This window comes from Fusarium solani, assembly GCF_023522795.1.
Source record: "Fusarium solani strain SB1 chromosome Unknown bctg00000016, whole genome shotgun sequence".
Lineage (NCBI taxonomy): Eukaryota > Fungi > Ascomycota > Sordariomycetes > Hypocreales > Nectriaceae > Fusarium > Fusarium solani.
This window is the reverse complement of record NW_027072142.1, coordinates 317,117-330,465: the sequence shown is the minus strand read 5'-3', so window position 1 is coordinate 330,465 and position 13,349 is coordinate 317,117. Positions and strand designations below refer to the sequence as shown.

General features: G+C 48.5%; 5 protein-coding genes across 5 annotated transcripts; 1 reads left to right on the top strand and 4 right to left on the bottom strand.

Annotated features, from left to right (window-relative positions):
- Positions 1-701: 701 nt before the first annotated feature.
- On the bottom strand, positions 702-2,046 carry MRS44_018463 (uncharacterized protein; the record flags this gene model as incomplete). The annotated part of the gene is made up of 2 exons (XM_065615944.1): positions 702-1,454; positions 1,738-2,046. 2 exons carry the CDS (start codon positions 2,044-2,046, stop codon positions 702-704), a joined length of 1,062 nt encoding a protein of 353 aa, XP_065472016.1.
- Positions 2,047-2,851: 805 nt separating this feature from the next.
- On the top strand, positions 2,852-4,367 carry MRS44_018462 (uncharacterized protein; the record flags this gene model as incomplete). The annotated part of the gene is made up of 3 exons (XM_065615943.1): positions 2,852-3,378; positions 3,449-3,779; positions 3,906-4,367. 3 exons carry the CDS (start codon positions 2,852-2,854, stop codon positions 4,365-4,367), a joined length of 1,320 nt encoding a protein of 439 aa, XP_065472015.1.
- A 482-nt stretch (positions 4,368-4,849) lies between these two features.
- Positions 4,850-5,947, bottom strand: MRS44_018461 (uncharacterized protein; the record flags this gene model as incomplete). Its single annotated transcript, XM_065615942.1, has 2 exons — positions 4,850-5,128; positions 5,180-5,947. The coding sequence occupies 2 exons, from the start codon at positions 5,945-5,947 to the stop codon at positions 4,850-4,852; spliced, it is 1,047 nt and encodes a 348-aa protein (XP_065472014.1).
- Positions 5,948-7,457: 1,510 nt separating this feature from the next.
- On the bottom strand, positions 7,458-8,096 carry MRS44_018460 (uncharacterized protein; the record flags this gene model as incomplete). Its single annotated transcript, XM_065615941.1, has 1 exon — positions 7,458-8,096. One exon carries the CDS (start codon positions 8,094-8,096, stop codon positions 7,458-7,460), a length of 639 nt encoding a protein of 212 aa, XP_065472013.1.
- A 2,471-nt stretch (positions 8,097-10,567) lies between these two features.
- MRS44_018459 (uncharacterized protein) lies at positions 10,568-12,098 on the bottom strand (the record flags this gene model as incomplete). Its single annotated transcript, XM_065615940.1, has 6 exons — positions 10,568-10,742; positions 10,795-11,478; positions 11,525-11,615; positions 11,668-11,759; positions 11,810-11,923; positions 11,962-12,098. The coding sequence occupies 6 exons, from the start codon at positions 12,096-12,098 to the stop codon at positions 10,568-10,570; spliced, it is 1,293 nt and encodes a 430-aa protein (XP_065472012.1).
- Positions 12,099-13,349: the final 1,251 nt, after the last annotated feature.

The following is a 13,349-nucleotide window of genomic DNA, read 5'->3' as shown; positions in this document are numbered from 1 at the left end:
GCGGTCTTTGGGTTTATCGTAGCTCGGGGTCGGCCGCGAAGGTTCTGAGCAACATAGGGGTCTCGGATTCGGAGGAGTGGTTCTTCGAAGTCCTAGTCAACAGAAATTAGCATATTTCATATGTAAATACGCAGTTTTCTCACCAGAGGCTCCTCAAGCCACCAGCGGGGATGAATATCATCCTTTTGGATGCTCTCGTAAGCCTCAAGCCGCTCCAGAATACGATGGGCACATGGGAGTGCAAATTGCTGCGTAAAGCTGCCTGTACACACAGAAAGATGCTTCGGGCATGGATTTTTTGCTGTGAGATATGCCGCTATTGCGAGACGGGCTTGGTGGGCTATTAAATTAATTGCAATATACGAGACTTGCGTATTGATATCACGAAGCCAGTCTCGGTGCATAAACTTAACTCGGATATGCATATTCATCTCTGCGGCGCGTTGAATATAGTCTCGCTTCTTCTTCTCAAGCATCGTCTCAAGGGCCTGGTGGAGAGATAGAAGATCTCCCGTGCCGGTGACTAAGAATGACTTTACGTCCTTATGCGCAGTCTCAGTTGGGCTGTTAACCCTTTGGCCAAAGTTGCGATAGTTATCGATGAAACACTTCGCTCATTGAAGGCGCCAAGCCATGTATTCTTTAGAGATATAACTGAGGATGTGATGCTGAAGAGGATACGTGTCATTGAGCTTCATCCACTAAGCTTCAAAGTCAGCCTCAGTAGGAGCATACACAACGCGTTTCCAGGCTTCAAACATCCCTTGGCGACTATGCGGGTCATCTTCAGGCAAGGCTGACTGCAATGCTAAGTGGGCTAGGGTGGGTTCTTGTTCTTGTAAATCGTTAAGGGATGACGAGGCCACGTTAGCAGTTTCAGGTGCATCGTCAGCTTCAGAATCATCATCTTCAAGATCATCCGGGTCATCAGCATTCCATCGTGATCTAATCTTTGCCCTCACATTAGCGTTAATATGCCATACACAGAGTTGCTGCTGAGTAGTAGGGAAAACCTGGTTCAGGGCATTCTTGAGAGCCTTTTCCTTATCTGTGATGATCACAGATGGAGCTGGAAGATGAAGATCTCGTCTGCAGGCATCGAGTTGTCGACAAAGCCAGAGATAAGCATCCTCTTTCTCATTATCGATAAGGCCAAAGGCGAAATTCACAACAGACCTCTGATCAGAGATACCAGTTACTTGGAAGAAGGGCATTTTAAAGCGGTTGGTTTTGCATGTGTTATCGAGACCTAGGACCTCAGGAAAACGCTTCCACTGTATCTCACACCAGGGATAAGTCCAGAAGATTCCTTGAATGCGATGTTCATCATCATCTTCATATTTGATGAAATGCCGCAGACCGTGTGATCGAAGGATCGAAATCCAGGCTTGAGTTGCTGTCAGCCCACCGAGAAGCTGAGAGCGGAGACGTTGTCGATCATTATAGATATCTTTCTGCGTAAAATAACTTGGTGTTGATGATGAAAGACGAAGCATTTCTCCCATTTCTTGTGCAGGAAGAGAATGTATCTGAACAAGCGACTTAGCAAGGCCTCGCTGTTCTGAAGTTCTCCTCCGAAAGACGAGGTGAGCAGACAGATCATGAGAAGCAGGATGATTGTGACATCCTTTGGGCTCGTAGACCCAGAAATGGTTCGTGTTTCCACTGCAATTTGAACGGGCAGTTGATATTTTTCCTCGATGACTGTCGAAGGCCTGTAGATTGAGATTCTCGTACTGCAGCGCAGCGATCGCAGGCCAGCGTAACATATCTCAATCGAGAGGTTCCATCGATATCGCGCTTCTTTGTAGCAGCCTTCTTGATAAGGGCAGCGCCGTTATTCCGATAGAAGTCTTGAAGGAAGTCGAAAAGATCGTCAAATGTATGAAAATTCGGCGATCGGAGCGGCGAGGGGATTTCTGTTGGTCTCGAAGACTGCTCGTTGTCTGCAGGGGAATCGAATTCGCTCTGTGAGGCATTGGAAAAATTATCAATCGGCGTGAAATAATCGTCATTGATGAAGAGAGACTCGGTTTCGCTATTCATCATAAAATTTTGATGAAAATGATGACATTAGGGGTGTTATGCCTTTCGGTACGAAAGGTATCGCATTGTCGGCTACGGCAAAAGTGGAATGAACACTCCGCTAATAACTGAGGCCTATATCCTCATTTGGCAATGCGCACATGTGAACTCTCATTCGCTCTCTGAGATTATAAGTGTAAAGGAGCCTTCTTTTGAGGGTTTCTTGTTAAGAGGCACATGAAATGCACGTGAAATGCACGTGGGAACTCGGTTTGTGATAGCATTATTGCTCTTGTCTTTATATTTTATGAGATTTTCTGTTGTGCTTGAGTTAGGTGTAATGTATTGAGTTGATTTGGATCTAGTATTGTGCAGATGGATATGACAATAACGATAATCGGGCCTCATTTACTGTCCTCTCGCACAACTGTTCCAGCCTAGCCTCGCCATCAAACATTTCCCGTGGTATTTTATTCCCGACTACTTGTGGGGGCCTGCATCCGTGCCTTTGACAGCAACATAATAATACCATGCGCAACCACCCTTTCGCCAACCCCAGTCTTTCGCCACGCAAAAAAAAAAAAGCACCACCAAAACTCGTCAACTTCACTTACACGAAAGTTGGCCAAAATAAATAGCTACCTAAAAGAAGTTACCTCTATTGATTATAGAAATGATTGGAGGTAATTGTTTTGACTCTGCAAGGCTGTGCGGGGTACGCGATATAGGCAGGCCGTGCTATTGAAATATTGTCAGGTTAATCACCAAGCTCATCACCGCTCTTTCTCGCGTTTTTTGGTCTTTGTCTTTGACAACGACAAAAAAAATGCCTATCTCGCGGCTTCGATGGGAATATACAGAGGACGAGATGGCCGAGGCTATATTGGATATTACTGATAATGGCCTTTCACCCTCTCAAGCGGCTGAGAGACGGGGAGTGCCCCGAAGGACTCTAATCGACAGACTTAACGGCCGGGGAGCCGTGAAAGAGCAGATTCAGCCTCGCCGACGTTTGTCCAAGAATCAAGAGGACAGATTAGCTTTCTGGATACTCCGTCAGGAATCCTTGGGCTATGCTCCGTCCCACAATCAGATCCGCGCTTGCGTCATGGGCTTGTTGAGACAGCAGAGCGAACATCCCGAGTTAGGACGCAATTGGGTGACCAGATTTATCAAGCGCCGCGCAGACCTCAAGACCAAGATGGGTAGACGCCAAGAAGCCAAAAGGTTCGACTCTTTCACGCCTAAGGCAGTTCATTGGTACTTTGATATCAGGGAGGGCCAGTATGGCTGGATCAAGCCTGAAAACACCGTCAACGTTGACGAAGGGGGTATTATGACTGGTTTCGGCAAGTATCTATCTGTATACCTTGTCAGTGCTTGAAATTTGACCGACTAATCCTTTTTATTTAGGGTTAGATAGCCTGGTTGTTGGAAGCGCGGACCCAAAGCGGAAGGCATTTCTCAAGGGACCACAGACTCGAAATTGGACTTCATTTATCGAGGCCGTCACTGCTGACGGCCGCGACTTAATCCCTGGCATAATCTCCAAGGGCAAAGAACTCCAGAAACAGTGGTTTCTTGAGGGATTCAAGAAGATAGCAGACTGGTATTACATAACCTCGCCTAACGGGTGGACTGACGACCACATTGGCGTTGAATGGCTTGAAAGAGTCTATCTGCCCCAGACCAGGCCTGCCGACGACTCTGACGCGAGACTAATCATTTTAGATGGTCATGGGAGTCATACAACGGTATATTCTTCGTTTTCTTCAGCTCAAGATCACTACTGAGCGACAGAAGGATGAATGGATGGCCACGTGCTTTTGAACAACGTTTATTGTTGCTATCTGCCAGCACACTGCTCTCATGGGCTCCAGCCTTTGGACAATGGAGTATTCAATGCCTCCAAGGCCGCATATCGACGAGAGTTGGAGGGGTTCGCTTCGTTGACTGATTCCACTCCGATGGACAAGGTTAATTTCATCAGGGCCTACGCCAAGGCGCGTCGAGTTGGAATGACTGAGAAGAACATACTCTCTGGCTGGAGGGTTACCGGAAATTGGCCGATCTCACGTGCCAAAGCGCTGCGGCACCCAGAAATCCAAGAAGAGAGGTCAAATGGCAGCCCAAGAGCGACTCCCGAACCCAGGCCGTATTTTGACTCAGACGATACACCAAAGGCGAGCCATCAAATTCGTGATCTTGGGCTGAACAAAACACCAAAGACACGAAGACGGTATACCGTAATAGCAAAGGGCTTTGAGGCTCAACAGCAGACGGTAGCGGCGCATACTGCGAGGATTGCTAGCCTAGAGGAGGAATTGGCTCGCCTGAAGTGAGGGAAGAAGAGGAAGGCGGTGCCGAATCCTAACAAACGTTTTATGACTCTTGGTGAGACTCTAGCTGGTGGAGAGGCCATAACCGAAGAGGAGACTCAAATTATGCCTGTTGTGGTGGAATGTGGCAGCTCAAGCGAGCCGGAGTCAGAATCGGAGGCTGGCTCGGTCATTGAGGTCAGAGAGGAAACCATGCCCCATCAACCAACCACGCGATCAGGGCGGCTTATCAAAAGACCCAGGATTCAATAGAGAGATTCAATTGTCATTTATAAGACGGAAATTTTTGCGCATATCTATCATTTTGGTCAAGTTCTGTGTAAGTAAAGTTGTTGATTTTTGGTGGTGCTTTTTTTTTTTTGCGTGGCGAAAGGGTGGTTGTGCATGGTAGGCAAATCGAAACATCTGTTCTAGCTAACTATATAGATTTTAATAATCCATCTCTAGTCCCATATCATACAGTTCATCATCATAGACGCATTAGCTTATTTCAGCTTGAGGACAGCCTTGCCAAAGTTCTTGCCCTGAAGCATACCAATGAGACCCTCAGCAGCGTTGTCAATTCCCTGAGTGGTGTGCAGCTTGGCCTTGACGCTGCCGTCAGCGAGCCACTTCTGCAGGTTCTCCTGGTGCTCCTTGGCGTAGGCAGGACCGAACCTGGGGTTGGCAACGAGGAAACCTTCCATGTTGACCTGCTTGGAGATAAGGTTCATGAGGCCCTGAACTCCCTTCCGCTGGTTGGCAGGGGTGTTGTACTCGGAGATCTAATAGAAGTCAGCTAGGTGGTATTTCATCGAGAATGGTAATTAACTCACCATGCCGCAGACGGGGATTCTGCCGTTGACGTTCATATTGGCGAGAGCGACTTCGAGGTGCTCTCCGCCGACGTTCTCAAAGTAGATGTCAATACCGTTGGGAACAAGGCGGGGAATGGCATCCTTGGGGCTCTCCTTCTTGTAGTTGAAGCCGCTGTCGAAGCCAAGCTCCTTGGTGATGAAGTCGAGCTTAGCATCGTCACCAACGGATCCGATAACGGTCAAACCCTCACGCTTGGCGACCTGACCAACAACCTGACCGACGGCACCGGCAGCAGAGCTGATGAAGATAGTCTCGCCCTTCTTAGGCTGACCAATCTTGTGAAGACCAGACCAGGCGGTGAGACCGGGCATACCCAGAGGACCAAGGAAGAGGCCGAGATCGAGGTTGTGAGGGTTCTGGATCTTCCTCAAGCTGACCTTGGGAATGGTGTCCTTCTCAACGCGAACGTACTCGGCAATGGCGAGGTGGCCGACGACAAGGTCGCCCTCGGCAAAGTCAGAAGCGTCGCTCTTGATGACCTTACCCAAAACGCCATTGGTGATGGGGTGGTTGATCTCGAAAGCGGGAGAGTAGGACTTGACTGATGTGTCGCGCATCTTACCGCGCAGGTAAGGGTCGAAAGATGCATAGAGGGCCTCGAGGACGACACCGCCCTGAGGAGCCTCGTTGATGTCGACGGGACGATCCTCGATGACGAGATGCTCACCAGCCACGGGGAGGCCAGTGGGTATCTTCTTGTAGATAAGAGTCTTGTTCTGTGTCATTTTGGCGGTGATGTGAGTTGACTGAGTTGGATTGGAAGGGTATCAAGAGAGTAAAGAGAAAGATTGTTTGAGATAAAGTATAAGACGATAGAATAAATCAACGACGTCACTGCAGCTTCTTCAACTTATATACAGATCAACCACATACCGTAGCCACGTCAGGGTAGCGCTATACATATTGTACCGAGGCTCGTTGGAGACTGATTTGTAAGGGCAGCGCATTACAAACACGGAGATTATATAAAAGCTAAAACGTCACGGCGTCGTTCCCGAGGTCCACATCAACGCCGGTTCTTCCCGAAGCGGCAATGACCTCATGAATGATGCCATGGCCGAGTTCAATATTGAGAAAGCGTTATATTGAGGTTTTGCTACGAGGTCATGTAAAACATGACTTACATATCTAGGTATTGTTTAGGAAGCCAAGGTGTTTTCCACGCTGTTAATTGACCACGTCAGATTCTTATTCCTATCAAATTGCGGTAAGAAAGTAAGCAGCAAGATGACAAAGGCGGGATCTACAGGGATTTGTCGTCGACCGCTCGGATAAATACCTCCGAAAGGTTTAACGCTGTGAATAACCTCGGCGACCCCGTTTATCTTGCTGGCCGTAGAAACCTTTGCCAACTTCTAGCGTAGTCGACAGCAGGAGTCTGTATAGCCCCGAGTGGTTGCCGATGCCAACCTCAACCATTTTTTCTTCAACAAATACGTAGTAGTGAAACTTGAGAGGTTTTCCGAGAGAAAATGTGGTCGACATACCGTACCTTACGTAACGCAACATCTCGACTCAGATTCCGCGGGGTACTGCTCAGCACACGAGTCATGCATGCATGGCCTTAACAGTACTGGTAAATGTCTTGTCCTAGCTATCTGGCCAGTGGCCACTCAGTCGCAATGTTTCCCCAGCTATTTCATCTGATACTGCTATACCAGGGCTGCCGTCAGATCAATCAAATCAGATTAGGGCGTAAATCTGAACTGAACTGATAACTTGCCCTCTGCATCTGATCTGATTGATTGATTGATAGATATCTGATACATAATAGGTCACGTGAAGCTATCCCCAGCCTCAGGATCCTGCCCTTGGGTTCTGACTGGTCTTATTGCCCAAACATAGGCCCCCTAGACTAACACACCGTCCCCTAATCCAGTTCTTCAGTAGTTGGACCGACTCAATGCTCGATCCAAGCAGAGAATGTCGCTGTGAGCTGACTGTAAGCTTTGCAAGACTGAATGCTCTCTCACAGTCGGTGGCCATGGCCGGAATAGCAAGGACATCCAAAGCAAATCTACTCAAACACGGGAAAGCATTGCTATGATCAGTCCACCAACGGACAGAGTCATTCACCTGCTCCGGCTCGAGCCTGTAGTACCGTTCAAGCTCACTTCCAGTTGCCGAGAGCTTAGGCTGCCGACTTTTTACCCACTGCTCAAACCTACTTTGCTCAGGTCGGGGCGTTGACGAGGACGTGGCCAAAATCGTCTCAGAAGCATCATCGTCTTTTTCCTAGTACCAACGCTCAAAGTAGGCTTTGATGCCATCATTTGCATCCCGAAGCCATTGCAGCTGCTCTGGGGAAGTCCAATTAGTCTCGAGCCACCGGAGGCCAAGGTCCGGATTCAGAACAACAGAGGCCGCAAACAGAGGTGACCGCCCGAGGAGAGTATAGTACTCGTTCAGCTTAATCCAAGCAGTATTTATGCTTGCCCTGAGACTCGCACGCTCTTGGCTCTCCATACTGGCAATGTTGCTCGTGGAACGAGCATCGTCATGTAGGTAGTCCTCTCGAGAATGTACAGGAAGGGCATTCTCATTAAACTGTGGGCTGGTAAGTGGACGAGCCGGAAGAGCTGTTTCGCGACGGCGGTGTAACGGCGTGATCTCGTAGCCTTGAAGTCGCGATAGTAGTCGTGACTGACGTGAGGGTCGCTCTCGGGTTTGTCCGACTGTCGATGGCCGTGGCGGTGTTGATTTCACACCCGTAGCCAGTTCGGGCTCCTCCCCCTGGATCATGCGCCTTTCTTCCGTAGCTGATATAGCAGTTTTATCCTCATAGAGAACTTTCCAGTCTTTGCGATGTTCTGGACAAATTCCATCCCCGTCATGACTTCCCAGAGCCGGCCGTGGCCCCCACTTGTACCCCATCCCTGTGTTCTCATTGTCATATTGTAGATGGGCTCCAAGATATGATTAACTCCCCTAAGGACTTTCCAGTCATCGGAAGTCAGAAAATCGGCCGTAGGAACCCTTCTCGAGGCATCTGCTTCTAGTCCTAGCTCTTAGATAAAGCTATTAAGCTCAGACTGCTTGATCAAGGCGCGCTCGATCATTATATAGGTTGAGTTCCATCTTGTAGCGTTGTTCTGTATTACTTCCAGCTTAGCTGTTGACTCTTCTGCAAGCTTATAAATATCTGCCTCTTCCTGCTCCCTAGCATGTGCTTTGAATGCTTTAGTGCGCTGCGGAGAGGCCCGGATGAACTTAACGATATTATGAAGCTTCCCAACTGGGCCCTTAGCTTGCCAGTGCTCGAGGTCTCCTTCCACCCGCTCCAACATGCCATAAGCCTCAGATTGAAGTTCGAAAGAAGCTGCATCGTCGCCATAGAGGAAAGCTTGGGCAACAAGTTTAAGATATGCCCGAAACATCACATCCTTTGTGCCTCCGTATCCGCTCGAGTTACCGAGGCATCGAGAGTTGTGTAGAGGCTTCGCAAGTAAATATCGTTGCTGGCCGCATTGTCACAGATCGAGGCCCCAAGCTTACCGTCGATCCCCCAGTCACGGACGACATTTCTTACAGTATACGCGATATTCTCGCCAGCGTGAGACCCGATCTGTCTCCTGAAAGCAAGTAGCCGGCTTTGGTATAAGTTGCTCCGATCAATAAAGTGACCAAAGATCGAAATACAAGCTAGTCTGTTTGGAGAAGTCTAGAGATCGAAGTTGATATGTATCTGCGTAACAGCCTCGTCAAGTTCCTCCTTGACAATTGCTTTTTTTTAAAGAGAGTATGTCCTCTAGGTCTTTCTTTGCTGTAGTTCGACCCCAGGGTACCTGGATATGAAGATCAGAGTCCAACTGACGGAACAGCTCCTGTAAGTAGGTACTCTCGAAAGTAGTAAAGGGGAGATTGGAATCAACAATATAGCCAACTGAGAGTTCTCTGAGCCGTGCCATCTTCGCTCGGGGAAGAACTAGGGAAGAAGGGGTTGGCCGTTTCTTGGATGCGCTTCTTTGAAGATCGAGAACCGAACGAATCGCCAGGTGAGCCCGGTTCGAAGGTCTCGGTGATCCTGCCAGCTCTGAAACCGGTAGTGATAGCCTAGAAATGGGAAGGAACGCCAACTTGTAAAGATGAGCTTGTGCCGAGGATGTCGACTGAGCATTAAAAAACCGCGGCGCGCCTTTATCATCACAGAGCCGGCAACACCAGATATATCCGCTAGATATATATCTCTCTTCAATTCTACCAGGAACTAGCTATAGTTTCCTATCCAGCTTCGCCGGCCTCTACTCTTCCTCCTCTAAGAGGCTTACAATAACGAAACGTCATTAGCCCTAGGTAATTTTATAAAGGTCATCAATAGAAGAACCAGCAATCGAGGCCAAAGCTAAAGCTGCATTATACTGCTTGGCGATGCTCTTGGGTCGGGACCCAAGACGAGGAAACGTGGGTGGCGGCGATGGCGACGGACTGCTGGCAAGGCTGCCTTTCAAAGCGGTCTCGGACATTATATGCCATAGGCCATGATCAGCAGTAGATATAGATGGCTTGAGATTGAACAGCCAAGATACATTTCTGACGATCCAAGGGTAGACTTGTTTGTCTGGCTAAGGCTATGCCGGACTAGAGCGAGAAGTAGGAAAAGGGGGTAATCTGCCTTTAGATTTGCCTCTAGCTAAGACCCAGGCGAGCAAGGGTCCAGGGCCAATCAGGCTCGACTGACCCCTGTAACACCGTTACTTCTTAGAAAGAGCTTCCCTCTTCGGAGCCGGAACAAATGGATGATCCGGCAGCTCTAGGGTAGCCGCTCGCTGTATAAGAAATATCAGATATATCAGATGGATAGACGCCTGTATCTGAATTGATCGATCTGATAAAATTCTATATCTGGTTTGAACTAATTGATCTGGTTGGTGTATCTGATTGTTAATCTGATATGACGGCAGCCCTGTCCGTGACTCTACGGCCCTGTCAGTAAACTCATTCCTGCCTGCATTTTCGCCTTCTCCCGGCTGATCCGAGCTATTCTTTACTGCTTCGGTCTTCTTCGCGGTCACCTGCAGCTTTTCCTGCAATTTTGACGTCGGCTTTTTAGGTCTCGAGGACCGACGCGTCGCGGCGACGGAATCTCCACCCTAGACGAGGATCTCCTCAACGGTCACGTCCATTTCGCAGCTCAAAGGCTCGCGGCCGCATCAACTTCCACGCCCACCTAAAGATTGTAAAGATTGTCTCAATTACCCTGGGATCGTGGGGGGTGGTAGATGGTAATGCTACGCAAAAGCCTTTGGTGGCTCTACTTTTAACGGCTTTAACTGTGAACAGCCGCTATTTGCAATCTACTGCTTGAGGCGTATCTGGGATTGATGCCAGTGTGGACACAGTTGAATTTAAGATACAGGTAGACCACCATGGAACCCCACGATTCGGCTAATTCCCCCATTTCCTCCCTCTGCGAGCAGTGGGGGAAGCATCTTCAACTGTTCAAAACCGCGCAGAACATCCAGGATAGACTCCGTGGTATCAACAAAGCCGTGCCACCCAAGCTTCCGAGCTTTCAGCATGCTAATAACACTTCAGTATTGACTCGACCAATAACAAATATCGCAATTCGTACCTGAGGTAACTGGAGTATGGCGTGCGGACGGCCAGGTCGGCGGTACCAAAGATGCGATCCGTGTCATCGAGCTGGCTATTGACGAGGCCGTGTTTCAATCCGAGTTCTTTCCATGCTTGCTGCACTTCAGGCTGCTTTGCCCATTCCACAAAGGAAAACTTGACACGAACCTTGGCAACAGGGCCAAAACCACGTGGCGGTGGGTTGTGAGCGGTATCATACTCATGGTAGGTGGCGTCAGTGTCGGGCGCGTTGGAGTCGATCCCATACCAAGAAGCAAGCTCTGGCCAGAACTTACACCAAGTGAACGGAGAACCATCAGATGCGTTAAATGCTTCGTTTTTAGCAGCTTCTGTGAGAACGCACCACTCCTCAAGGTATGCGTTGAGCATAGCACTGCTCTGCATATGAATAGACTCCCATGATTCAAGGCCTGCTGGGAAATCCAAGGCTTGGCCAAGATGCTTGCATACAATTGCATATACACCAAGCGGGAAGCATAAGTTCATGGCTGCATCAGGGACTGCACCGAGGATCCAGGCTGGCCGTACCACATTCCATCCAATATCATGCTTCTTGCAATAAGTCCAAAGAAGATCTTCCTGGCTGTAGTAAAAGTTTGGTTCAAGTAGAACTCGAGCGTCGGACTCTTCTTGGGGGGCCACACATGGGCCAAGGTGCAGCCTGAGCAAGGTTAGCATTGGGGCTAATCACACACGTAGAGACTCACCCATAGTTCTTTGCTCCTGTTTGGAGCATGATCCGTCGTGGCTTTATCGAAGCTAACGAGAGCGACTCCAGGAAGTTTGAGAGGAGTAGGGCTTGAAGAACAATGAGCATCAATGTGAAAATGGCATTGTTTGGGTTTCTTACTGTTGACACGAAGTAGGCCCTCTGCATTCGCCCATATAGAAGCACCAGGCTCCGCCTTGACTTGTACATAGGAGAAGAAGAAGATGTAGTCCCTGTGCGTCTCAGATTGTGCACGCCAGCATTAAAGGCGATAAAAACTTACGCCTTCACACTTTTATCAAGCAGCGTCTTAGCAATAACGTTCGGCTCGTCGAGAAAGTCCAATGGTATGTGCTTTACAAAATCTGGCAATTTCCCTTCGACAACTGGGGGGCGCCTGGACAGACAGTAGATCCGAGCCCATCTTTTGGAGACTGGGTCAAGACTTGAAGCATGTATTGGCCAGAAATGCCATTTGCACCTGTAATGATGGCAGTGAGGCCTTGTACATGATCAGGAAATTGGGGCAGGCCATGGAAGATGTGGTTTGAGTGAACTGTTTGAGTCAACATTTTGCGTTTGTATGGAAGGTTTGAATACTGGGAGGAATATAAAACGGATAATTGTGTTGTAAATTGGATGCTTGTGGAAGATGGCACATGTCCAGTCCGAAAGATAATGAAGGAATGATGTAAAGGTATGTATTGTTGAGCTGTTGCAGGTGGTATGTGCTGTAAAGAAAGGCCACCGGAGATTTTAACTTGGCCCCGCGGGGATTCCATTTGCCGAGACTATGGCCACCGGCCCCAAATCCTCTAAAAGCCACCGGCTGTATGAAAGTGGGCCAGTTAAAGCCACCGGATATTAGAAATGCCGCGACCAATCAATAGACGAGGCACATCCCACATTCCAGTGCAGCGACTTATGGTCAACCTACTGATCAACATTTTCCGATGCGGACTACATTTCCCCTACCTTTCTGGACGCGCCAACAAGTCTCTGCATGCCTTTTCACGTCAAGCCAGCCTGAAAGCTGCTCGAGTCGTGCTTTCGTCCCACCGGGGCATGGGCATGGCAGGCATGTCGCACTCGGCCGATGTCGTGAAGATCCAAGGCACCATATTCCACATGTTTGTTGGGGCACTTGTTCTCGCCGCATATATCTCTGCAACCAGCCACGTGGGCAAGATGGCGAGACGCAATCTTCAGAGCTGATGGCGGTTCTGAAGCAACTGGACGGTATCAAGGATCACTCTCAAATGGCTGCAAGATTACTAGATGTTTTGACGCAGTTGTTGATCAGATATGTAGTTTGGTCAACGTCCACAACTGTCTCGACATATGCAGAGGGTGTAACGCCGCTGAATGCCGTTTCATTGGCAGATGACGAGCTGGGGATTTATGATCTTGACATGCCCTTCCCGTTTGACGAGCTGTGGGAGACGTTTGTAGAGCGACCGTCGGGTTTGGACATGCCAGATATTTTGGAAGTATAGAGCCTGCTTGGAGAATAGAGAACAGAGTAGTTCAGTAGTCCCAACTTTTACCGGCTAGCTGATGTCGGATCAAAATAATTCACGGTCTCGTAAACAAAAGTATAACGACTACTATTAATTGAACAGATAATTTATTATGTATAGCTATAACCTTGAACCTTGAGTCTTTTTCTGCATTTTCATATCTATTCCCTCGTGTAGAAATACGATATAATAGTGATCATGGTTTTTGAATCACGGATAGTCTAGAATGGTACAGCAACATATGTAGAAGATGCCAAGATGGCTTAAAATACTGATATTTTAGGCGTGCCCTTAGATTCATTG